We start from the raw sequence: 27,395 nt of genomic DNA, 5'->3' as shown, positions 1-27,395 counted from the left end.
ATAAAAAGATCCAGAGTTTTTTTAGAGGTAAAATGGACAAAATTTGATGATAAATGGAATATGAAGCAAGAAGTCAAAGGGGTTAAAAACGATTCTGTGGTTTTGGCCTGAATAGCTGGTGTCATTTTCTAAGCCAGAAAATGCTAGCAGAGGGCCAAACTTGGGAGGAAATTAAGTCTTGGAAATATTCCACTTGAAGTACTTTTAAAGATATCCAAGCTGAGGCAGTTGGATCTGAAGAGAGTCTTTACTTTAAAATGTGTATTTGAATGACATTAATGATCATGAAAGCTATGGACATGGATGAAATTATTTGGGGACAAAGCAGGGAGAAAAAAAAGGGCAAAAACCTTAAAGAATTTTGATATCTAATGACTGTATGAAGAAGGAAAAGCTGAAAAACTCAACGAAAAAGTTACATTCAGAGAGGGAAGAGAAGAACCAACAAAATTTGACATGCCATTAAAAATCCCTAACTTTCCACAGAAAAAAAGTTAAAAATTGGTCCAAGCTGAAAATGAGCTTTCTCATCTCCAAACTCCTAGAAGCCTCGATGAACTACTAGAATGTTCGGTACAAACCCAGTGGACTGCCACACACTGCCCCTAATTAAGCATGCAAATTAGCATTTCCCATGTCCTATCATCAGCATCAGGCGTGAGATGCTCAGGTGTGAGGCTTGCCGTCCATATAGTTTTTGACTCCTACAGTGCTCTGGATAGTATGAGTTCAGTAAATGATTTTTATACTATTGTTTTCTTAATTTCATTGCTATGGTAACTGCGTCCACACCCTCTTCTTCAGTTGGTACAGACTCAAAAACTTCCCCAAAACACACTATGCAGATGATAAAATACCACCTTCTCTCACTGCTTGAGCATGAACTCTCAAAAGGCTTCCTACAGCTTTCCCATTTGGTAAGGTCTTATTTACTTTTCAGTCCGTATGTTAAGAGCGGAGTCACATTTTACTGAGAGACTTTTGTTCGGGCAGTTGGTATTGACAGTCACCAGTCATGGAAGATAATACCCTCTCGATAGCAGGGAGGACACAGACTTGCTAGATTCAATCCTTTCATTTCAATTTAACACTCCCTTCATGGATAGAGAAAACTAATTTAACCTAGCTAGCCAGAGTTTTAATTGTCAGAAACTTATTTACTGAAGTGTTCACTGGTGCTTCTATATCTGAGTTTTTTAAGTTTTAATCACTGTTTAAAAAATCATACATCCAGATATTTTGTCACCTAACCAGTATGACTGTGATTTTCACTGAATTGAACAACAAAAACTTCTAATGTGCTATTATTTCACCTGGTTATTTTAATTTCCATCCTCAGTTTCAGTGTTTTTAGAATAGGATGGGAAAATGCTAACTGGTTTTTCTATAAGGGCAGAGAGTATTTTAAAATCAGAAGTAATATATAACACAATTGTAGTATCAAAGCGTCCCATTTTTTGCAGACTGAAGACAAATTCTTAAAAATCTGTGAAAAACATGTTGTTTTCCAGAATTCCACGTCATCTGTAAGTAAAGTTCATTATAGTGGATAAAACATTATATTAATCTATCAGTGCTAAAAAGATGCCATACAGGCAGGAGGCAGCTTTCTATGTTGGCTCCACAAACAGTATTTGCATGCCAAATAATGATTTCAACAACTGACTTGTTAAAAAGAAAAGCATCAAAATATGTCTTGGCAACATTTAAGAGACAGAAGCCAACCAAATGTCCTACATGGGGAGAAATCAAAAGCCACATACATATATTCCCTCCATATAAAATCCATGAAGCATCTGCAGTGAACTGGCACTCAAGTACCTAAAATGTGATACAACTTAAAAGGTGATTGTTTCGCCCAAAGCGAGCACATAAAGGCTATGGTAACAAACTGTCTTTGTTTCTGGGGTACTGCCATTTTTGCATAAATTTTAATGAATTTTAGGGTTTTAGTTGGCTAAATTACACAGGTTTCTCAATTATGCTTTAAATATTTTAATTTTAGAAAAATTAGTTTAAATCAAGCACCCTGGTAAGATGCAAGGAGCCACCCTGAAGTGGAAGATTGTCTCTGCAGTAGAAAGAGGAGGAATATTGTTTTCTTTGTGCTGATACTAGAGTGATCTAGAAAACCATCAGCTTCGACATCTTCATCAATATTCATATGAGTGCCTAGAAGAATAATCAGCAATTTCACAACTATTTAAATCAATATTCGTTTAATATTGGGTAGAAATGAAATTGCATGGCATCTTGTTGAATGCATCCTTTATAGAAATTTATCTAATCTTGAAGAAATCATTCCTAAAATAGCAAACAAAATAGCTAACTTGGAAAAGCAAACAGTGACAGTTTGGTCACAACAAAGGGCAAATTTTATATGAATGCTCCCCTAGGCTTTGAAGTGAGTGTTAGTCGCTGGGTTGTGTCCAACTCTGTGATTCCATGGACTATAGCCCACCAGGCTCCTCTGCCCATGGGATTCTCCAGGCAAGAATACTGGAGTTGGTAGCTATTCCCTTCTCCAGGGGATCCTCTGGACCCAAGGATCAAACCTGGGTCTCCTGAATGGCAGGCAGATTCTTTACTGTCTGAGCCACTAGGGAAGTCCTAGGCTTTAAATACAGTATTTTAATGCCAGGTTTCCAAGTTCCCAAGGATACTCCTAGGATTCTTTAACAAACTAAAACTTAAGTTACAAGCAAAATAATGAAATCAGGGAGCCCAATTTACTCCCTGCAGATGTCTTTGCATGAAAAGATCTATTCTCAAAAGTAAAAGAGAGGTAAGCAGAAGGACCACACTGACTCCTAGTAATCCGGGCTCACAAGACATGAACTAGGAGATTTAGGACACAACTTTTTTAAGAATACCTTTAACTTCCACCAAAAGTCCGTAGTGTCCAGCTAGATGCTAGGCTTTCAAGACTGTTCAAAACAGATTCGGTTATTACCTAATATTTATAGAAGGCATGTGTTGAGATCGGCAAGAATAAAGCCACCCTAGAATTCTGTTTTCTTATGGTGGGGTTTCCCGGGTGGTTCAGTGGTAAAGAAGTCGCCTGTAATACAGGAGATGCAGGTCCCTATGTCAGAACGATCCCCTGGAGGAAATGGCACCCACTCCAGCATTCCTGTCTAGGAAATCCCATGGACCAAGAAGCCTGGCAGGCTTACAGTGCATGGAGTCACAGGAGAGTAGGACACGACTTAGCGACTAAACAACAATGCGGAGAAGAGAAAAACACATGCCAATAGTTCCCTGATATATTTCTGATGTAGTCATTATAGTAGAATTTCTCTTTGATTTAGTCTTATATAAGGTAATAAACTGTCAAATGTTACCATGGGAAATTAATAAAGCTCAGGTATTTGGTGGCTCAGATGGTAAAGTGTCTGCCTGCAGTGTGGGAGACCAGGGTTCGATCCCTGGGTTGGGAAGATCCCCTGGAGAAGGAAACGGCAACCCACTCCAGTACTCTTGCCTGGAAAATTCCATGGACTGAGGAGCCTGGTGGGCTACAGTCCATGGGGTCGCAAAGAGTCGGACACGACTGAGCAACTTCTCTTTTCATTTTCACATATTTTCACTGTATATAAAAACAACAGTATTTTTATTTCCACAAATAATACTCCCAGTGGATTAAGATACTCAAGTCCTATCTCAAAAAATCAGAGTAGAATCAAGTATTCATTGCTGAGAATCCTGAAAAAGCATTTAAGGATAAAATTTGGGGCACTGTAGTAAAAGCTGATAATGTCATCTATATAAACATCTCATACACATATTATCAATTTGTTAAGCAATTTTTCTAGGTGCTAGGAAAAAGCCAGTAGAAATATTGGCTCAACCCTCTAACAGATTCTAATATGGAGAAGACAAACTTGATATGAGTTAAGATAGTATTAATAATTTCCTTATTAGACATAAATATGCAGTAAAGAGAAACATTTCATTCATATAAAGGGAGACATTCACTTCAAGAAGGCTCAACCCTGAGAGGTGTCTTGCTGTGTGCTATAAGAACTCTTAAGACCCACTGGCAAAATTCTTCTTAAGATACCATGGATCCTGTCCTTTCATTTTTCAATTTTGCCATTTTTAACTGCCTATCTTCTGCTTGCCTCACTCTGCTGTTACATACAGTGAGAAGCATGTCAGCAGAAACATATTAAAGCACAATCTATATTTGAATAAGTTGGCATTTTCCTTCTAAAGATAAAAGAGAGAACCAAGAATTTTGACTGATAAGAGTTAGGCATATGTAAGCTCTGTATTTTGATCAGCTGAGTCTGGCAGAAATGCAGGTGAATACTGGAGGTAATCTATGAGTAAGAAATTAAAAGTTCATGCACCTGGAACCACCTTTTGTCAACACGCCAAAATACATGAAGCGTAAATTTCAATTTCAGGTTATCACAAAATTCACAGTTGGTTAAAAACAAGACAATATTATAATAGCAGGTAAAAGTCACATGTTCCAAAATATTTTATAAAATTCTTTCCTTTTACTCAAATAATATCACACTGACTGTCACTAAGTGAAAAGAAGGCCTTCATGACAAATAGGGTTAAGTCAGTAAGTCTGAGCTGAAGTATAACCTTTAGAGAAAGTGACCATCTTTTAAGTAGAGGAGAACTAAGCTATGTTTCTGCATACTCTGATCATACTGCATTATCAATCATACTATTTTAAGCATTTTCTTTTACCTATATGGCAATGTTCCCCATTTCATTCAAAACCTATTATGGGTTTGGCACCAAAAAAACCAGAGTAGATACATTCCACCCTATCACTTCCACTACTTGCAATGGAGTACTCTGGGCCATAATTAGTACAAGAAGACTCCATCAGAACTTGAGAGGCAACCCAGTGGTTGAGTCCCCTGTTTTCTGTTTGCTCAGAAGCTTCTGGGTTTTGTTGTGGTTATGGTTTGTTGGTTTTGCCTCCTATATATTCTGGCTTGGGTTCTACAGCAGGCCGAAATATGGACAGAAAAAGCCCTAGTGATGCTTGCAGTGTCTACCCAGAGGTCCAGGAAAAGAAGCAAAGGAGCTGGGGAACAGAATCATTTGGTTTCATCCTCTCTGCTCCAACCCCGATGGACACCAACCAAGAAGCGGTGCCCCTCTTCCTTCCTATAGAGATGTAGTGGCCTTGTTGACTCGCCACACCTTTCACCAGGTGGACGCAGCCACAAAGCTGGGTCCTTTCCCTTCTCCACCATCACTATGCAGCAGATCCTGGATGTGGAGCCCCGCTCACCCCCTTATCCCAAATCAATAGAGCCTGGGAAGATTCCGGGCCACTTGCCCTCCCCACTAGTGAACATCCAGTCCCTGAGAAGGATCCCTACTGATTCCCTTTCTCCTATGGGAGGCAAGCGCTAGCAAAGGGACGAGTTCCTTCTTCCCCTCAGGGACACCGTGCAGATAGACTGTGCAGGACTGAACACTGGGAGGGCTGCCAGGAGGCTGAAGCCCTGACTTTATACTGAGGAGAACAGTAAGGGAGAGCCCTGAGAACCAAAAAGAGAAGACTGCAGAGAGAAAGGAGCTAAAAAAGGGATATTTTAAATCCAAGTATGATGTCCTGAGTCTATCCCCCAAATTGTGCATGCATGAATCCCACCAGAATCAGCACCACAAAAATTCTGAGCACTTGAGTTTCAGATTGGCCTCTGGGAGAAAGACACAGTGAGATGGACCAGAATAGCACTGTACAGGCTTTGAAAACAAAACTGAGATTGTGGAACCACAATCCACAGAAAGTGCGTAAGGACATGTGGTCTGATCTTAACTGGGCTGACCATCTGCTAAAAGAAACAATCACAAGAATATAAATCCAGATGACTTTAAAAGGATCCAGAATATCATAATGTAAAATTATAATCATAATGTAAAAGAATTCAGAAAACCTAAACACCTCGGGAAAGGAGTATTTCAAGGCTGTATATTGTCACCCTGCTTGTTTAAGTTCTATGCAGAGTACATCATGAGAAATGCTGGGCTGGAAGAAGCACAAGCTGGAATCAAGATTGCCGGGAGAAATATCAATAGCCTCAGATATGCAGATGACAACACCATTATAGCAGAAAGTGAAGAAGAATAAAAGAGCCTCTTGATGAAAGTGAAAGAGGAGAGTGAAAAAGTTGGCTTAAAGCTCAACATTCAGAAAACGAACATCATGGCATCTGGTCCCATCACTTCATGGCAAATAGATGGGAAAACAGTGAATACAGTGACAGAGTTTATTTTACTGGGCTCCAAAATCACTGCACATGGTGACTGCAGCCATGAACTTAAAAGACACTTGCTCCTCAGAAAAAAAGCTATGGCCAACCTAGACAGCATATTAAAAAGCAGAGATATTACTTTGCAAAAAAAGGTCCATCTAGTCAAGGCTATGGTTTTTCCAGTAGTCATGTATGGATGTGAGAACTGGACTATAAAGAAAGCTGAGCACCTAAGAATTGATGCTTTTGAACTGTGGTGTTGGAGAAGACTCTTGAGAGTCCCTTGGACTGCATGGAGATCCAACCAGTCCATCCTAAAGGAAATCGGTCCTGAATATTCATTGGAAGGACTGATGCTGAAGCTGAAACTCCATTACTTTGGCCACCTGATGCAAAGAACTGACTCATTTGAAAAGACCTTGATGCTGGGAAAGACTGAAGGTGGGAGGAGATGGGGCCAACAGAGGATGAGATGGTTGGATGGCATCACCAACTCAATAGACCTGAGTTTAAGTAAACTCTGGGAGTTGATGATGGACAGGCTGGCCTGACACTATTCTGCAGTCCATGGGGTTGCAAAGACTCAGACACGACTGAGCAACTGAACTGAACTGAAATACCTCTTTAAAAAAGACGCTCAACAAATACCAAACCCAAGATGACCCAAGTATTAGAAATACCAGCTAAAAATTTTAATGTAGCTATTATATCTGTAGGGCAATGTTCCCCAACCATTTTGGCACCAGTGACTGGTGTCATGGAAGACAATTTTTCAATGGAACAGGGGTGGGGGGGAGGGGGGATGGTTTCAGGATGATTCAAGCACATTGCATTTATTGTGCACGTTATTTCTATTATTATTATATCAGCTCCACCTCAGATCATCAGGCATTAGATCCTGGAGGCTGGGGACCCCTCCAGTGCAGGGAAATAAAACTTTTCTAGATTTCTCATTGCTCCTATAAAAAACCTGGCCTTCTGAGACTCTTCAAATACCTTGAGAATTTGATCAATAGCTGTTGGTTAGTTAATTGCTCTGATATGACAGGATAATACAATTTTCTAATTTCCCTGGGCTACAAAATGCTTCCAGCCTAGACGAGATTCCTGGGGCTTCCCAGGCGGCACCAGTGGTAAAGAACCTATCTGCCAATTCAGGAGACTTAAGGGATGCCGGTTTATCCCTGGGTCAGGATCCCCTGGAGGAGGAAATGCCAACTCTCTCCAATATTTTTTGACAGGAGAATCCCACAGACAGAAGAGCCTCATGGGAAACAGTCCATAGGGTCGCAAGGAGTCAGACAAGACTGGAGCAAGTTAGCATGCAAGCACAGACTAGGTCCCTAGGTTAAACTCATAAGGTGCTGAGGAGACTGGCTCACTATTTTCATGTCAAAAAAGACGGTTTTAGAAGTTGGAAACATTTCTAGGTTATAAAAGTTGAGACACACAGGGCTATCTGCCTCCTAGAGAGATGTTATGTGCCTTCTAGAGAGATGTTATGTACATATCAAAGAGCTAGAGTTTAGATTCAGGCCATTATGTTACCAAGGAGACCTCTTTAGGAAGAATGAAACAGTTGCCTCCTGCCTCTTTATAAGCAGAGAAAAGTTATTTTCCTTGTGTCTCATCTATGGTGTGTTTATGTAGGGAAATTTCCCATTGGCTCTTGTTGGGTCACCCAGGGATAAGACCTAGAGTAAGACAGCACTTAGCATTAAGAAATCTGTTTTTGACCCAGAACATCACATTTACACATTAAGGGTAAAATTAACAAAGATAAATATTAAAAACCCCACAGCAGCATGGCCCAAAAGTATGGGCAAGCACCCTTGGAATGAATGGAGAGGTTCTCAGCAAAGAAGTGGATGTTACAAAAAACCAACCAAATGACTTAAAAGAAGGGAGAGGGATTTCCCTAGTGGTACAGTGGATAAGAATCTGCCTGGGGTACACCCATGGTGGATTCATGTCAATGTATGGCAAAACCAATACAGTATTGTAAAGTAAAATAAAGTAAAAATAAAAAATGTAAAAAAAAAAAACACAAAAAACAAAGAACAAAACAAACAAAAAAAGAATCTGCCTGGGATGCAGGGTACATGGGCTCAATCCCTGGTCTGGGGACGATTCCACGTGCTGCAAAGCAACCAATGCCGTGTGCCCCAACTGCTGGGTCTGTGTGCTACGACTCCTAAGGCCCTGTGCATAGAGCCTGCGCTCTGCAACAGGAGAAGCTGCCACAATGAGAAGCCCACGCACCCCAACAAGGATGGCCCCTGCTTGCCACGATTAGAGAATGCCCGCGTGCCGCAATGACGACTCAGTGCAGCCAAAAAAAAAAATAATAATAACAAAAAGGAAAAAAAAAAGGGAGGAAAATATAACACGAAGGGAATAAAAAGAGGAAAGGAAAAAAGGAAGCTAATAATAAACCTGGAGACAGAAATATATCAATACTTGATTTAAATGTAAATGGTCTTAAAAACATCAGTTAAGAGATATAAATTGTAAAATCGGATTAAAATAAAAACTAGGCCCAGTGAAGTTGCTCAGTTGTGTCTGACTCTTTGCAACCCCGTGGACTGTAGCCCACCAGGCTCCTCTGTCCATGGGGTTCTCCAGGCAAGAATACTGGAGTGACTTGCCATGCCTTCCTCCAGGGGATCTTCCCAACCTAGGGATTGAACCTAGGTCTCCTGAAGCAGGCAGATTCTTTACCAGCTGAGCTACCAGGGAAGTCCAAGAAAATCTGGAAAACAATTTCTTTTAAAACTTCTATTTATAGTAGCTAAAAAAACTAAATACTAAGGTATAAATTAAGAAAATATTCTACATACTTAAACATAAAATGTTAATGAAACATCAAAAAAAGTAAATAAATGGAGAGATGTATGAAATTCATGGATTAGACAATTCACTATAGTCCGGATATCAATGTTTCTCAAATCAGTCTACAGATTTAACATAATTGCAATTAAAAATCCATGCAGGATTAATTTTAACTATAGAAAAGCTCACTCTAAAATATAAATGGAAAAGTAAAGGAACAGAATATCCACAACGATTTTGAATAAGTGGAGAAATTCTGAAAACTGTGGACACTATTCAATTCTCAGACATTATACAATGCAATAGTATCAAGACAGAAAAGTATTGGTGACAAGAAAAACACAGAGATTAAAAAAATTGAAGATAATCTGGAAAAAGATCCACTCAAATATTTTCAGCTAATTTTCTACAAAGGTGCAAAGGCAATACAATAGAGAAAGTCCAGTCAACAAATGACACATGGAATAATTAACATCCATATTTTAAAAAATCCTCAACCTGTACCTTGCACCATATACAAAAAAAATGCTCAAAATGTTAATGTATACTGATGTAAAATGCAAAAAAATAAAACTAAGGGTAAATGACAAAATTACATAACGTTTAGGTGAAAACAAAGAAGAAAATATGACCTTGGTTTAGGAAAGAGTTCTTAGATAAATACCATGATCCATAAAAGAAAAAAAAATGGTGAATTAGACTTTTGCTCTAGTAAGATGGTTTAATCCTGGGTTGGGACGATACACTGGAGAAAGGATAGGCTGCCCACTCCCGTATTCTTGAGAGTCTCTTGTGGCTCAGCTGGTAAAGAATCCGCCTGCAATGTGGGAAACCTGAGTTCAATCCCTGGGTTGGGAAGACCGCTTGGAGAAGGGAAAGGCTACCCACTCCAGTATTCTGGCCTGGAGAATTTCATGGACTATACAGTCCATGGGGTTGCAAAGAGTCGGACACAAATGAGCGACTTTCACTTCACTTCATTAAGCAGTAAAGAATACACCTGCCCATGCAGGAGACGAAGGAGATGCAGGTTCTTTTGATCCTTGGGTCAGGAACATCCCCTGGAGTAGGAAATAGCAACCCACTCCAGTACTCTCGCCTAGAAAATTCCATGGACAGAGAAACCAGACAGGCTCCATTCCATGGGGTTGCAAAAGAGTCCGACATGACTGAGCGAGCAAGCGCTATTAAGAGCACTTTTAAGAGAATAAAGAGACCAGTCACAGACTAGAAAATATAGGACTTGTATCCAGAATATATATATACACACACACATACACATAAATGTATCTTCTTTGGTGAAATATGTTAAAATCTTTTGCCTATTTTTTAAAAATTGGGTCTTTTCCTTATTGCTCAGTTTTGAAAGTTTATATGTATATAGGAGCCTGACAGGCTACAGTCCATGGGGTTGCAAGAATCGGATACAACTTAGTGACTAGGTCATCATCATCATCATAGTTATGTGTGTGTGTGTGTGTGTGTGTGTGTGTGTGTGTGTGTGTGTATAATCCCCAGGAGTCTATATATTTTTTAGAAATAAGCAGAAGATTTTAACAGATATTTCACCAGATATATGAACGGCAAATAAACACAGGAAAAGGTTTCTAGCATCACTAGTCATTGTTGCCGTTGTGTAGTCACTAAGTCGTGTCTCACTCCTTTGTGATCCCACGGACCAGGCTCCTCTGTCCATGGGATTTCCCAGGCAAGAATACTGGAGCGGGTTGCCATTTTTTTCTCCAAGGATCTTCCCAACCCAGGGATCAAAATCCATGTCTCCTGTGTTGGCAAGCGGATTCTTTACCACTGAGCTTCCAGGCAAGCCCCATTAGTCATTACAGACAAGCAAATTTAAAGCGCAGTGATATACCTTTACGTATCTATTAGAACGATTAAAATTGGGAATAATGACAATTCCAAGTACTAATAAGATGAGACGAAACAGGAGCACTCAGACTCTACGCATGGGAATATAAAACGGCACAGCCACTCTAGAAAACCATCTGGCAATTTCTTATAAGCTTAAACATACACTTACCAGTGTAACCCAGCAAACTCACTATTAGTATCTAACCTAGAGAAATGAAAACTAATTTTTGCACAAAAACTTGAATGTATACAACAGCATTATTTACAACTGTCTCAGACTAGAAGCATTTAGTGAAAGCGAAGTGGCTCAGTCGTGTCCGACTCTTAGCGACCTCATGGACTGCAGCCTACCAGGCTCCTCCATCCATGGGATTTTCCAGGCAAGAGTACTGGAGTGGGTTGCCATTGCCTTCTCCGAGAAGCATTAAAAAAAAAAAAAAAACAACACTTTAATGGTAAAGGAAACACAAATGGGTTAGTACATCCACACAATGAAATACTGCACAGAAACATAAAAGGACTACTTATCAATACACACAACAACTTGAACGGATCTCAAATAAAATAACCCAGTCTCCAAAGGTTACATATTGCATTATTTCATTTATACAACATTCTAGAGGAGGCAAAAACAACATAGGAACAGACAAAAATTAGTAGTTCCCAGGGGTTAGGCATGGGAAGGGGCAGAATAAAGAAGGGAACTCTTTGGCAGTGCTGAAATTTTTCTTTATCCCATTTGTTTGTGATGGTTACAAGAATCTATACAAGTATTACACAATAAGGGCTTCCCAGGTAGCTCAGCAGTAAAGAATCCACTTTCAATGCAGGAAAGACACAGGAGTCATGAGTCTGATCCCTGGGTCAGGAAGATCCCCTGGAGAAAAGAACAGAAACCCACTCCAGTATTCTTGCCTAGAGAATCCCATGGACAGAGGAACTTGGTGGGCTACAGTCCATGGGGTTGCAAAGAGTCACACACGACTGAGCAACTTAGCACAAGCATCACACAATAAAAAGGAGCATTTTACTCTATTTTTAGGTAAATTAAAAAAAAGAGAGAGAACATTTTAAAACACTCTTCTGGAGACTTGGTATAATTTACATTGGAAGAAAATTCTCAGGATTTAAGAGTACAATAAAATGTTTAAATATCACACCAAGTAAAGACTATATACAAACCTGGTTTTCAAACAAGAGCAAATCAAGATGCTAGAAGCAATCAAGTAGCAAAGATAGAGGTGCAAATGTATACAGACTCTCCCATAAATTAGAAATATATGTACGTGCTTAAAATTCCTATTATACAGGCAGAAATCAGGGGAATATGGAGAACAGGAAAATCCACAGGAGAGAAAGGAAGGTGAGGGAAATACCTGAGTGACCACAAGGAAGGGCCTGATCATTTTTCAGGTCAAATGACAACCTCAGTATTGACTTTAACTTAGTTCTATCCCTAAATACTATCTAGAATAAAAGACCAATATTCATTAATACCTCCTCAATGGCACCTGCAGAAATCCTGTGACCTGCAACGTTTATCACGTCATCAACTCGAGACATAACATAAACGTAGCCTTCTTCATCCATGTACCCAGCATCCATGGTGTCATAGTATCCCTGAAAATACAGAATAAATAATGTCTGATTAGCATCTAGTATTAGGTAAGGTAAGTATTTTTAATCTTGGTAAAATATAAAATAGGATAAAAATAGGTTTGCATTTGGCTTCCTCACAACTAGCCTATTGAATTCCATTAGTTCTGATTTTCAAAGCTTACTATTAATAGAATCTCTTTGCCCCCTTGACACCCAGGAATAAATTAAAGTGTTCTTATATATGTTGAAGCTAAGCATTTGGACTGAGAGTTTCAAAGTTTACAAACCCAATTTCTTCTTTTAATGGAGAAGTAATAGCTCAATATTTCCAGTATGCTATAGTATTGCAAAAGTAGTTCTTTGATAGATTTCTTGTGTTAATTTGTAAAGGTCTTAAAGCTCTCTATTTATTTATATATATATAGTATAATAATTATTATTACAAAAATAGACCACTAATTTGTTAACATAGATTTGGATTGGACTCGAGCTTCAATGAAATTATAGTTAAATAGTAACTATAAAACTTAATTTTTTGTCAACTCAGAGTAGCAGTACAGTTTCACTGGTCCAGATGTCACCAGAGAATGAAAAATCAAGAATAAGAATTAGAAAGAAAGAAATATTCCTTCCCCTAATGCTTCAGAATTGCGTTAATACCTGTATGATGAGCTTGGGCTTCCAGATAAATCCAGGCAAGTCACTATTTGTGTTTCTTAATCTTCCTAAGACTCAGTATGCTCATCTATTAAACAGGGTAATGGGCCATGCCTTATAAGGCCATGAGAAGCATAAATGAGATGGAGCATATAAAGAGGGCAGACTGAGGCACATCATAAATCCTCAATAATTGGCAACTCTTACAGCAATTACTGTAAGAAAGGCAATCTAGAATACAGTTAAGAACATGGGCCCTGGAGCCAGAAATTATGGGTCCAAAAGTCAGCTCTGTTACTCTAAACAGTGCGCAAGTTACTCAACCCTTCTGAGCTGTTCAGTTGACAGGGCTGAGGTAACAAGACAGAGTCTAGATTCACTATACCTAGTTTAATCATAAACTGTGGTTCATGGGGCTTTGAAGGAGCTTTCAATTTTGTTCAAGGTGCTCATGTTGAAAACCACACTCGCATATCATATGTCACTGTCAGGCTGTAATTAATCACATCGGTTCTCTGATGATTTGACTGGGGCCCATTGGGCACATAGATGGGGCTTATTGGCGTCAATTCTAGACATATCTTCTTGGCCACAGTCCCTTGGGGCATGTTTAATCTTGGCTACTGAGGTCATTTAACCCTGAGATGTCTTTCTCAAGGAAGCTATTTTAATTCTTGTCATTTGTCTAGCTGATTAGGTTAGGTTTCCTTCACTCACAAATAAAAAGGATAGAATGCTAAGTACTTAGACTCACCTTTGTTTTCTAATGCAATTCTAATCATTCATTCTTTTTTTACCCAGTGCATAATGAGGACCAGGTATTTCTCTAAGGGAAAGAAATAGAGGTGAAAAGACAGCAGCAAGATGAGAGTGGGACCCTTTTGTGTACTATCAATTATGTACTTTTATAAACATAAACCACAGAGTAACAGGAAAAGGATAAGACAGAATGCAAAAAGATACTTTTTGTTATCCAAAGCACTAAAGTTGGATGTTGAGTATACTGTTTTTATCCTGTATTTGTGTTTTAAAATAAAGAACTCAGAGGGCACTCAAGAATGAATGCCAATAATAGGCAAAGGGATTAAAAAAATACAATTTCTGGCAAGCAGAACAAATGTTCCTCAAATTTTGCTCATACAGAGGAGGTGTGCATGAGTGCTAAGTTGCTTCAGTCATGTTCGACTCTTTGCAACCCTAGGGACTGTAGCCCGCCAGGCTCCTCTGTCCTGAGCTTCTCCAGGCAAGAATCCTGGAGTGGGTTGTCATTCATCCTCCAAGGGATCTTGCCAACCCACAGATGGAACCCATGTCTCCTGTGTCTCCTGTGCTGGCAGGTGGGCTCTTTACCACTAATGAGGTTCTAATGACAACTGTCCAGTTCCAATCAGGTGTTCCCAGTCTGTGAGGAGGAATCCAATGTAAGAAATCATATAGAAAGTCTCCAAAAGTTTTAGTTTAGCAAAACCTTTCCTAAAATGAAAGGCTGTTAATTTTCAGAAAGAAATAAGAGAAACTAAGATATTTCTATGTCCAGAAACTGATAAAAAAAAAATACTAAAATGACTTATTTAGATATTTGAGCTTTGGGCATTGTTTCCCTCTGAGGGCTGGAGACTGGTCCAGATAACCTTTAAGGGTAGCTTTGTGATCCATGATTCTAAGAGTAAGCTGATCAATGTAATAGGCGAGAACTACAGAGAAGTATGTAAGGTGAGTTTAAAAAAAGAATAATAAAATTCTTACAGGAAATTTTTCAAAGTATAAATGCTTGAATGCCTCTTGATTCTTCCAGAGCCCTGAAAACGCTCCAGGTGGTAATGGCAACCTTATATAAAAACAGAGCATGAGAATTAGGATGAAAGTGGTAATAAAGACAGATTGATTAGAAGTAATCATTTTCCACCACGATGAGTAAGAACAATTCAAGTCCCACATTGAATGGAAACCCCTAAACCTGATAGATAGATCATGTCTAATTGTGAGTGAAGCAGCTGACCAAGACATAGCAAATTCACGGAGGGGTAACTGTAGTTTCTGAGAAGGGCACCAAAGGCACACATCTTGGCATTCAGATAGTGATTAGCATCAATCATTGTTTTGGTAAGAAGCATAACATCTGCAAAAAGGAACCAGAAATGCATCATTACTTTTTAAGGGAAATTTCCTTCCACCATAGGCAAATAAATCAATCTATTTTTGACGTATCAAGGTACCAACTGCCCCTTTGCCAGTCTCGTTGTGTAGGAAGATGATCCAATGAAACATCCCATGAATAGTCTTATCTTCACAAACACTGTGCCTCCCCACTCTTCCCTCTCCTAGTCTTCCTTTTCATGACAATCCAGACCTATGTTATTTCTCACCCCTATGAACTCATGAAGACATGTGAGCATATAAAATAGAAGATAGCATATATCTGTTCTTTGTAATCAATTTCCTCTTTAATTTCCTTCTTTTTTTTTCCATAGTATTAAACAGGGATTATATATAAGAATCCACCTGCAATGTGGGAGACCCCAGTTCGATTCCTGGGTTGGGAAGATCCCTTGTGGCTCAGATGGTAAAGAATCTGCCTGCAATGCGGGAGACCTGGGTTCAATCCCTGGGTTGGGAAGATCCCCTGCAGGAAGGCATGGCAACCCACTCCAGTATTCTCGCCTGGAGAATCCCATGGACAGAGAAGCCAGTCCATGGGGTTGCAGAGAGCCAGGCACGATTGAGCAATTAAGCACACACATATGGCAAAGGCTCACCTCTATCTGTGCGTGCGTGTGCTCAGTCATGTCCAATTCTTTGTGACCCCGTGGGCTCAGCAGCCCACCAGGCTCCTCTGTCCACGGAGTTTTCCAGGCAAGAATACTGGAGTGGGCTGCCATTTCCCACTCCACAGGATCTTCCAGATCCAAGGATCAAAACTTGTGCATTGGCAGGCAGATTTTTTTTACTACTGTATCACCTGCGAAGCCCATATCTATCTATCTTTACATAAATAAATAAGTAAATTCTCATATCACTTCCCTGTAGGAAGTATCACCTATCAAAAATAACCACTCAGTGTATTTTCTGGACACAGAAACTTGTGAGATGCTTTATAGTTTATAAATTTAGATACTATAAGATTTAAAGATTTTCAAAACCCTACCCTCTGGTACTCACACAAGACACCAAGGGAAGCAGTGATTTCATAGTGCTGACATGGGAAAATGGAAGGTGAGGCAGACACGCTGACTGCCAACATGAGGCAACATCACCCACTTCCAACCCCAGTATTCGACTTCTGAGACACTGAATTGTACGCTCACATTCTGTCAGGAGAAAACACTGTCCCCGGTGGGATCAACCACCCAGCTAGGATCATCCTTTTCCACCATGTCTAGCCTGCCCAAGCTCTTCCCTTGCTAAGTCTCCTTTCTGTACTATTTTAAGATGGAGGAAAACTGTGACCTCCGTGTTTCTGGACCTCGTATCATTTCATAAAACACACGGGAAAGCATTTTATAACCAGAAAAATTAAAAACTACAGAGATACTGCTGTATGGTTACTGCTGTTACTATTACTGCTCATCGCTAACTTGCAGGAAGCCGGCAAGCGGAAGCATACAATCCCTTCAGGTCCTTTAACTGACTTTTCTATGTTAGGCTGTATTGGAGACAGCAGAGCTGGGTGGGGTCTGAGGTACATTTGAATGTGCACGTTGGGTAGAGGAGGAGCAGTTTTTACTTAGTTCCACCTGATACAGAGATACACAGAACTGCTGATCCAAATTCTTAAACACATAATATTGCGCATACAAAGAACAATGCGTACATGCTGGAGGGCGACCAGAAGGAGAGAAGCAAATCGGGGTTTAATGAAGAGACAGGCGGATTTAAGATGTGAAATACTTAAGCAGAAGTAGCCAATGGAGAGAGGGTGGAGATTTGAGAGTTAGAGAAGAAAACACCAGAAGAATTCTTTGATCATTTAATTAACTTATTCATTCATGCACACATTAACTCCTGCATTTATTTTCTGCATTCAATCAAGTATTTGTGGAGTGTTTGGCATTCCTCAGTCACTATGTTAGACATGAATGGTAAATATATATAAACCATTTTCCAAGATGAACAGAGATTCTGGCATATTGTGTATTACAGGAAATTTAGTATTTTTTTTAGAACATGTAGGGAGAAGGACTGTGAAGAATGATGTCTATTCCATTAAATTAATGATATAACATCAACAATCATGAGTGTTTATATTCAAGATATTTGTCAGGCAAGTTTTACAGATGGTTAAACCCTATACTATCAGGAACTCTTGGAAGGGAACTTTTTTTTATCACCAGCCAAGGTCCCATCATTTCATGGGAAATAGATGGGGAAACAGTGTCAGACTTTATCTTTTGGGGGCTCCAAAATCACTGCAGATGGTGACTGCAGCCATGAAATTAAAAGACGCTTACTCCTTGGAAGAAAAGTTATGACCAACCTAGATAGCATATTCAAAAGCAGAGACATTACTTTGTCAACAAAGGTCCATCTAGTCAAGGCTATGGTTTTTCCAGCGGTCATGTATGGATGCGAAAGTTGGACTGTGAAGAAAGCTGAGCACCGAAGAATTGATGCTTTTGAACTGTGGTGCTGGAGAAGACTCTTGAGAGTCCCTTGGACTGCAAGGAGATCCAACCAGTTCATTCTAAAGGAGATCAGCCCTGGGTGTTCTTTGGAAGGACTGATGTTAACGCTGAAACTCCAGTACTTGGGCCACCTCATGAGAAGAGTTGACTCATTGGAAAAGACTCTGATGCTGGGAGGGATTGGGGGCAGGAGGAAAAGGGGATGACAGAGGATGAGATGGCTGGATGGCATCACGGACTCGATGGACATGAGTTTGAGTGAACTCCGGGAGTTGGTGATGGACAGGGAGGCCTGGAGTGCTGCGATTCATGGGGTCGCAAAGAGTCGGACACGACTGAGCGACTGAACTGAACTGAAGGTATGAATCTGTGGCAAATGGCATATGTGTCTGGTCCTGAGTCATTTTTGAGATGCCCCTAGGAAACTTCTTTATTATCCCCAAATCTAACTGAGGAACAGGCAGGAAAGCAAGATATGAAGTTGCAGTTGATAATTAGTAGGATAAAGTAAGAGAATGCTACCAAGTCTTCACTAATAAAGTCTGGTGAATTGAAAAGTTCAAATGTTAATTGACTATGGAAAAGAGACTCTAAAGAAGGAACGTTGGAAGGTAACACTTAACAGTCCTAATGCAAAGCAGGAAAGAAGAGGGAGTTCCAGAACTGGAAGTATCAGTGATTTTGTACATGAATATGTATAAAATATGTGAGAAGCAATAGTCTCCAGAAAAAAAGTTAGGTGTATACAAGCTAGAGCAGAATCGTTTTCTGCAGTATTCAAAAGTAACGCTTTTCTTGTTGCTAACCTAATGTTTATTCTATATTAAATGTAGGTTTTACTTAGAAAAAGTATACTTTTTTTTTTCTGTAGTTACAATAACATAAAAATTCATTGGAAAGGTAGACGGAAGGAAATTTTCTGAAAATACTAAGAAACATGCTGGTTAATGCCTTGTTGTTTACAAGTTCGGTCACTAAATCCTGACTCTTTGTGACCCCACAGACTGCAGTTCCCCAGCCTCTCTGTCCTTCACTCTCTCTCAGAGTTTGCTCAAACTCATGTCCATTCAACCATTTCACCCTCTGTCGCCCCCTTCGCTTTCTGCCCCCAATCCCTCCCAGCATCAGAGTCTTTTCCAATGAGTCGGCTCTTCACATCAGGTGGCCAAGTACTGGAGCTTCAGCTTCAGCGTAAGTCCATTCAATAAATATTTAGGGTTGATTTCCTTTAAGATGTGCTTCCCTTGTGACTCAGCTGGTAAAGAATCCACCTGCAATGTGGAGACCTGGGCTCGATCCCTGGCTTGGGAAGATCCTCCGGAGAAGGGAAAAGCTACCCATTCCAGTATTCTGGCCTGGAGAATTTCATTGACTGTATAGTCCATGGAGTCACAAAGAGTCAGACTTGACTGAGCAACATTCACTTTCCTATAGGATTGACTAGTTTGATCTACTTGCTATCCAAGGGACTCTCCAGAGTCTTCCCCAGCACCATAATTCAAAAGCACCAATTATTTGGTGTTCAGCCTTCTTTATGGTCCAACTCTCACATCTGCACATGACTACTGGAAAAACCACAGCTGGGACTATATAGACTCTTGTCAGCAAAGTGATTACCCTGTTTCTTAATACACTGCCTAAGTTTGTCATAGTTTTTCTTCCAAGGAGGAAGATTCTTTTCTTTTCTTGGCTGCAATCACCATCCTCAGTGATTTTGGAGCCCAAGAAATAAAATCTGTCACTGTTTCCACTTTTCCTGTTCTATTTGCCATGAAGTGATGGGGCTGAATGCCATGATCTTCGTTTCTTGAATGTTGAGTTTAAAGTCAGCTTTTTCACTCTCTTCTTTAACCCTCATCAAGAGGCTCTTTGTTCCTTAGAGTAGTGTCATTGGTGTCATCTGCATATCTGAAGTTGTTGCTGTTTCTCTTGGAAATCTTGATTCCAGGTTGTGATTCATCCAGGCCAATATTTCACATGATGTACTCTACATATAAGTTAAACGAGCAGGGTGACAATATATAACCTTGAGGTACTCCTTTCCCAATTTGGAATAAGTCTGTTTTTCCATGTCCAGTTCTAACTGGGGCTTCTTGACCCACATACATAGCAGGCACAAAAGGTGGTCTGGAATTCCCGCCTCTTCAAGGTTTTTCATAGTTCGTTATGATCCACAGTCAAACGCTTTAATCAACGAAGCAAAAGTAGATGTTTTTCTGGAGTTCTCTTGTTTTCTCTATGACCCAACAGATGTTGGTACTTTGATCTCTGGTTCCTCTGCCTTTTCTAATCCAGTTGTTATATCTGGAAGCTCTCAGTTCACATACTGTTGACATAGCTTGAAGGATTTTGAGCATTACCTTGCTAGCATATGAAATGAGCACAAATGTATGGTAGTTTGAGCATTCTTTGGCATTGCCCTTCTTTGGGATTGGAATGAAAACTGACCATTTTTAGTCCTGTGGCCACTGCTGAGTCTTCCAAATCTGCTGACATATTTATGGTAGCACTTTAACAGCATCATATTTTAGGATTTGAAATAGCTCAGCTGGATTCCATCATCTCTACTTTGTTCATAGTAATGCTTCCTAAGGCCCACTTGACTTTACACTCCAGGATGTCTGATTCTAGACGAGTAATTACACCATCATGTTTATCTGGGTCATTAAGACCTTTTCTGTACAGTTCTTTGCATTCTTGCCACCTCTTCTTAATATCTTCTGTTTCTGTTAGGTCCTTGCCGCTTCTGTCCTTGATTGTGCCTATCTTTGCATGAGATGTTCCCATGAGATCACTAATTTTCTCAAAGAGCTCTCTAGTCTTTCCCAGTCTATTGCTTTCCTCTCTTTTTTGCATTTTTCACTTGAGAAGGCTTTCTTTTCTCTTCCTGGTTTTCTCTGGAACTCTGCATTCAGTTGGGTATATCTTTCCCCTTCTCCTTTGCCTTTTTTGTCTCTGTTCTCGGCTATTTGTAAGGCCTCTTCATACAACCACTTTGGCTTCTTGCATTTCTGTTTCTGTGGGATGGTTTTGGTCACAGTCTCCTGCACAATGTTATGAATCTCCATCCATAATTTTTTAGGCACTCATATCTAAGGCGTTGATTATCATCCTTCAAATATAAGGGCAAATGCTACCACCCTGTGATATCTTCCCTAAGTCTTCCCAGAGTGAAAAGGAGAATTCTGTTACAATCCATCCAATTGTGAATGTGGAGTTCCTCTTAAAGAATATTTTTTCCAAGTGTCAGTCGCTCAGCTGTGTTTGACTTTTTTGCAACCCCATGGGCTGCAAACCTGGAACCCTGCCAGGTTCCTCTGTCCATGGAATTCTCCAGGCAAGAATACTGGAATGGGTTGCCATTCCCTTCTCTGGGGGATCTTTCTGACCCAGGGATCAAACCTGGGACCCCTGCATTGCAGACAGATTCTTTACCATCTGAGCCACCAGGGAAGCCCATTCTTCCCATGGAAATCCTTAAATAGCTAATGAAGGAAGAGAAGATCCATCACTGTAGAAGGTAAACATCCCTGACCAATCTGAAAAATAAAACTCCTAGGTGCCTCCAATCCCACATAAAGAATAGTCTATATTCAATACTCCATCAGGAATGCCCATTTCTATCAGAAATAAATTGAAGACAGAACTCCTGTTCCCTAGAGAATTCTAGAGTCAGATCCCAACTTTGCACTCTCAGAATTTCCTGTGAGGTCTTTAGGCTCTACTGGAGATTTTCCTAGGAAGCTATTTTTTGTCTCCCCAGAAGTGACTTAGTAGGCCACAGTTTCTTTCTCTCTGGGTAGACAAACAACTGGGTAAGAAATGTGAGTTCTAGCTGCATAACTACTAATGATGTTTAGATTTTAATGATGTTTTAGATTTTTAAAAAATGAGATAATATATGTCCCACTGCCGAACTCACAGTGTTGTCTTAAGGCTAATAAAAAGATCATACTAAAATCTGCATAGGAGATGTAGGAAGGAATGGGATAACAACCCCATGCCAGCCCTGGTTTAGTCAAAGGATACCCTGGTGAACGAAAGCTTTCCTGATCTCCCGAGACAGCAGCCCAGTGAGTGACCAAGTCACTCTTGCCAAACTGTACAGATGCGAACAAACATCATTAAGGACCAAGTGTTCAATATCTGGAGGCTGAGAAACCAGCAGGCGCCAGAGAAAAGCCCCCCAGACGAGGCCATCTAACTCCCTGGCACCCCATTACTGCCTGCAGGGCACAGGCCAGTGGACACAGCAAGAGGCAGACAAGCTGCGCTTCCGACAGCAACAGCTGTGTCTGGCCAAAGAAAAAGGTGTGTCCACGAGTCAGGAAGAGTCAGAGACCCATGGCTTTAGTAACAGTGAGCGCTGTGGCACTGAGGAAAGCAACTGCAGTTCAACTTTGCTTTCATGCCCTGTGCAGTGTTGCCTGGAAATTACTGACTCATAGTTTTATTTCTGTACTTTGGAGCTCTGGATGCAATTACAGAAAAACCTTCTAAAATTCATGAACATTCTGTATTCATAGCAATTCAGATATCATAACTTACCCACAAAATGAACTGCCTGGAGTAAGTTTCAAAATCAAAAGAATTTTCTACCTCCATGCAGGCATGTCATTTTCTCTTCTTATAGAAAGATAAATTCTTTGAAAGCAAGAAATCTACAAGAACTCTAAAAGTCATGTTTATTACATCATAGGATCTACAGTAGTTTAGGAATCTCTAAAATGTCTACCTTCTCATTAGGGATCCTCAAGAGAAAATCAGGGATTTTTAGAAAGCCTTAACAAAGGAAGTTAAAAGAGCAAAAGTGGATCAAGAGGGTTTTTTTTTTTTTTCAAAATTATCACATATTATTATTTCTGATTTAGGGATGAGTCATCGTAATACGATAAAATGAATCATACAATGGTGCTAAGCTATGCTTAGCACCTTGTAAAACTTGGACATATGATTATAGCTTCAGATTTTAAAGAAACTGCAGGAGAAAGATAATTTCCAATATAATTTATACTAGTCATAACAGATTTTATAGTGCAACAAGAAGCTACAGCTGTATTTACAAAAAGCAAACAAATTTGGGATTAAAACAGTGAGACATAATATATATGTTTGTACTGAATTACTTTAATGTAGTTTGAGCTCCATACATTTCAAAGATTCCATGTAGATTTTTCTCTCTATTCTTTCTAATCACTTCAAGTATAACTAGTAAACATGAACAGCATTACAGAATACTGTTCTTTTAAAGAATATTCCTCTTAATTATTACATAAGTACTAACAAAAAGTGTAAGTAGGAATAATAGAGAAGAATGACACCTAACTCTGACTGGCAGTCACTCCCCACAATGGCTTTTAAAGCCAGATCAGTTTTAAGTCCCTCATGAACTGAGTCACTCTTATTATTGGTGGCCTTACTTTATATCCATGCAAAGATAATAAAATATAGCAATACACCATACAAACTAGGACATTTTCTGAAAAAGAAAAGGTTATATTTTTGCTTTTGAAATCATATAGCAAGTAGACATACCTATAGTTTACCATTGATTATCATTTCTTAACAATCACTGCACAGATTCAGGAATGATGGGAAGAAAATACAACCTACATGTTTGCAAATAAAATGAAACATTTATGAAGACTATATTGACAATGAAGTTGTTATGATGTTAAATGTTATAAATTTTTAATTTCTCAATACAGTTGAGAAATACAATGTATTCAGTCAATACATTTCTTAAAGATTAGACGCTCAGATATTTTGTGAATCTTAAATACCATATACAAAATCCTTAACCAAAAACCTTTTGAAAGTGAAAGCGTCCTGTCTTTGCAGCCCCATGGACTGTAGCCCACCAGGCTCCTCTGTCCATGGAATTCTCCAGGCCATTCCCTTCCCCAGGGGATCTTCCCGACCCGGGGACTGAACCCAGGTGTCCTATATTGCAGGCAGATTCTTTACCATCTGAGCCACCAGGGAAGCCCACAGCCACCAAGCGGTTCTGGGGACCCAGGTAGCTACTGGTCCCTTCTTTAGAATATGGTCTACCTGGAAAATTATTCTCTTCTCAAACTACACAGTTTTTTTAAGCCATGGTAATGTTTGTCAGTCAAGAAGGTGTGCTTTTCCCTTAATTCAATTAAACATATATCTACTAATGTGCTCTTAAAAAGCATTCATTGGACATTTTCCATTCTGGATGAATGATATGTCCCCTCAAGGCACACAGAATAGCTCTAGATGAATACACACAAGTCTTGATAGACATTAAATATGAAATACCCTAGCATACTGCAAGCAAGCATTGGGATGCATGAATAATTTTCAGGTCAATGAGTCAGAATGGAATGGCTATTGCAGATGAGAGTTTCAAAATGAAATCCTTACTATCACAGGTAAAAATGAGTTCCTGAAATAAGGTTTCAAGAGTCTGAGATTTGAAAAAAAAAAGAGAGAGATCTTGGTGGTAACTGTTTTGGGGGTGTTTTTTTTTTTTCATTATTTCTACCTTACTTTTTGAAAATAATTATATATTTTTTTTGAATATAATTTTATATATATATATATATATATATATAAAATATTTACAAACACCTAGTTTCACTATTAGGAGAAGGCAATGGCAACCCACTCCAGTACTCTTGCTTGGAAAATCCGATGGATAGAGGAGACTGGTAGGCTGCAGTCCATGGGGTCGCACAGAGTCGGACACGACTGAAGTGACTAAGCAAGCAGCAGTTTCACTATTAACCTATGGGAGGAATCCAAGTCCACTGCATGTCGTACTATTCTGTATCATCAAATAATTTATAGTGAAATCTCAGAATCCCAAATCTGTACAATAAAATTCCCTGTTTATGAACAGAGAGGGGGAATAAAATCATTCTGAGCTGGAGACAATCTAAAGCACAGAACATTTTAAGACAATAGCTGTGTCATTTTCAAGTACTTGAAGTAACACTAATGGGTATGAGAAAAAAAATTAGAGTTTATTTGCTTTATTATTTTGGAATGGTTGTGGGGTGAAGCCACCAGTAATTAGAGTGACAGGATGCATGAGGGATTAAAACTATGCTGGCATCAAACGCTACCTCTGGGATCTTGCAAGCACTGCTTTATGAAACAGATGACTCACTTAGAGTTAGCGGTGATATAAACATGTAAGCTGCTGGAGTGCTTTTAAAAATTCTCACAAACCATGTACTTCACTAAGCGAGCTAGATATTCACCCACAATTTTGTTCAGATTTATTATTTAGCAAGCCCTCCCCTTGTCCCCAACACTTTTCCCCTTTCAATTTCAATCAATTGAAAGATTTTAATCAATTCTATGTTAATATGTATTCCTATTCAGAAAAATATGATATAAATGGCATATTCAGAACTGATTTTCCATTTGCAACACGTCTTAAAATTTAAATTAAAATAGTGATAAAGTGTTTTCATGTTTACTGTTTACAATAGGAATCTGAGAAGAACTGTATCATAAGGTGCATCTCCTCTATAGATTTTTGTGAGGTTACAGCATTTCTCCCTGAGAAAAAAACACATGCTTTTAAAAATTACTATTTATCATTTAGTTTTTAAAGAACTTAAAATGTTTATTAACCTGAGGAAAAATTTCATACCAATCTGAGAATGCCAAGTAATAAGAGTTCTTTTAAATAAACAGAAAATAAAACTTTAAAAAACACATGCAATCTTCTTTAGTTATAACAGCTCATTCTGGCAAATTCTATTACTTAACATATGTCAGTAAAGATGACATCATGCTAATCAGAGGCACTAAAGCTACCTGTATCAGTCCTCAAAATGTCACATATTGTGTGTCTCAACTTAACTTCCATTTCAGCTGCTCCAAGCTTTATAATTTCAAAGTATTAATTCAACCAAAGTAAGTTTGAATATTTTTATGATAAATTCTAACATTTTATCTGTCAAATGAACAATGATGAAAACTGTTAGCAAGGAACTGCGGTACCTGAAGAGTCAGGAATTACATGTCACGCTACTATTTGACCCATGCTACTAATTACACATTTAGAAATTTATTCAGTACCATTGTAATGATCAGAAAAGACAACACAAAAAGGTTATTCAATACAGCATTATTTATAATCATAATATTCAAAAAGGACTAAGAGGCCTAGAAAGGGGATAAACATTTTTAACAGGTAGATAAAATTTAAAATGCTGTGAGATAGGGTTAAGTAAAAACAGGAGTACATAAGAATAAACTAATTTCAACAATCTAAAATGCTTGTCAAAAAAAAAGTCATATATATATACATATATATATAACAAAATTAACACTTGTTACTGAAGTGTTATAGTATAAAAACTTTATATACTTCTTTATATGTTTGGTATTCATATTAATTTTATCATATGTGCATTACTTGTATAATCAGACACATTTTTTAAAAGACGCAAGATTTCTCTTTTTAAAAATCATATCTAAATTGGTTCCACTTTATGGGGCTTCCATGTTTAAATTATAAGACCAGGCAATGAGTATTGTCAAACAACACACAAGCTTCTTCTGCAACCTCTTCACTAGTAATACCACTGCAACCACTCTATTTTTTCTTAATCTTCTATATCAATTCTTGCTCTTTTAAATAATAGATGGCAAATTTTGCTTACTTTACCACGATGTTTCCTAAACATCGAGCCTTCAGTTTTTGCATGTTGTCATCCAAAATCATAACTGCAAAGTAAAATATAGATAAACAAATAAAAACAAATAACCTTAAAGCTTGAAAGTTTTCACATTTAATCTACCAACTCTAGCTTAAAAAAGGCATCCTTTAACTCCTGTGAGATCATGAACATATATAAATATGCTAAAATGTCTCAGAAATTTTAAAGTGTACATGTCTTTGATTTTTAATTAGATAATTCATTTTCTTCAGAGTCTTCCTTAAATAAGGACACTATTTTGAACATGCTGGTAATATTAAAATCTATGTTTATACCCATTCAAACATAACCTTTCATTCTGTCAAAAATATTAAAAATATGTGCAGCTTTTCAAAATTAAAGGATACAAAGTTTTAAAGTACAATCAAAACATATTTTGAACAATAAAAATAAAGAATTTAAAAGCCTGGCAAACTCTTTTTTTCTGATTTAAGGCTTAATATCCACTTATGAGCTTTAAAGGTCAATTTAACCTTCCCAAATATTATTCCAATGTGTTCTGTGCTACACTGTTAAAACCCTGAAGGATTTTAGGGAACCAAAGCTTGTACCCATAGCAGTAACCTAGTACAAACTAGAAATAAGGACATATCATTATGTTTTAAGCTTTAATAGATCCTTTTTGTGGCTTCATCCATCCAAGTTATTCTACTCAAAACAGTGATCAGAAAAGAAGAGCATTACTTCCAGAAAAAGTTAGTCGCTCCCATCTCTGTGTTCCAGAGCACTATTCTATTCTGACAGTTATTGGCGGCGTCAGTATCTGCCTCTCCCTAGATGTAAGCTCATTAAAGGTGAGGCCATGATGCATGATAATTCATCTTTGTTTCCCCAACTCTCAGCACAGTGGCCAATTTACTATGTGCCCC

At 38.7% G+C, this 27,395-nt stretch overlaps 1 protein-coding gene across 4 annotated transcripts in view; it reads right to left on the bottom strand.

Moving 5' to 3' along the window:
- Positions 1-27,395, bottom strand: part of ACSS3 (acyl-CoA synthetase short chain family member 3) — a 183,878-nt gene that overhangs the window by 24,652 nt on the left and 131,831 nt on the right. For all 4 annotated transcript variants that reach the window (XM_069584128.1, XM_069584131.1, XM_069584132.1 and 1 more), the window contains exons 11-13: positions 26,470-26,533; positions 14,943-15,024; positions 12,438-12,560 (exon numbers count right to left, since the gene is read on the bottom strand). In XM_069584128.1, coding sequence (XP_069440229.1) covers positions 12,438-12,560; positions 14,943-15,024; positions 26,470-26,533 — 269 coding nt within the window. The remainder of the gene's footprint in view (positions 1-12,437; positions 12,561-14,942; positions 15,025-26,469; positions 26,534-27,395) is intronic.

Source organism: Ovis canadensis, chromosome 3, assembly GCF_042477335.2.
Source record: "Ovis canadensis isolate MfBH-ARS-UI-01 breed Bighorn chromosome 3, ARS-UI_OviCan_v2, whole genome shotgun sequence".
NCBI lineage: Eukaryota > Metazoa > Chordata > Mammalia > Artiodactyla > Bovidae > Ovis > Ovis canadensis.
Note: the sequence above shows the minus strand (reverse complement) of the source record. Positions and strands in the feature narration are given on the sequence as shown.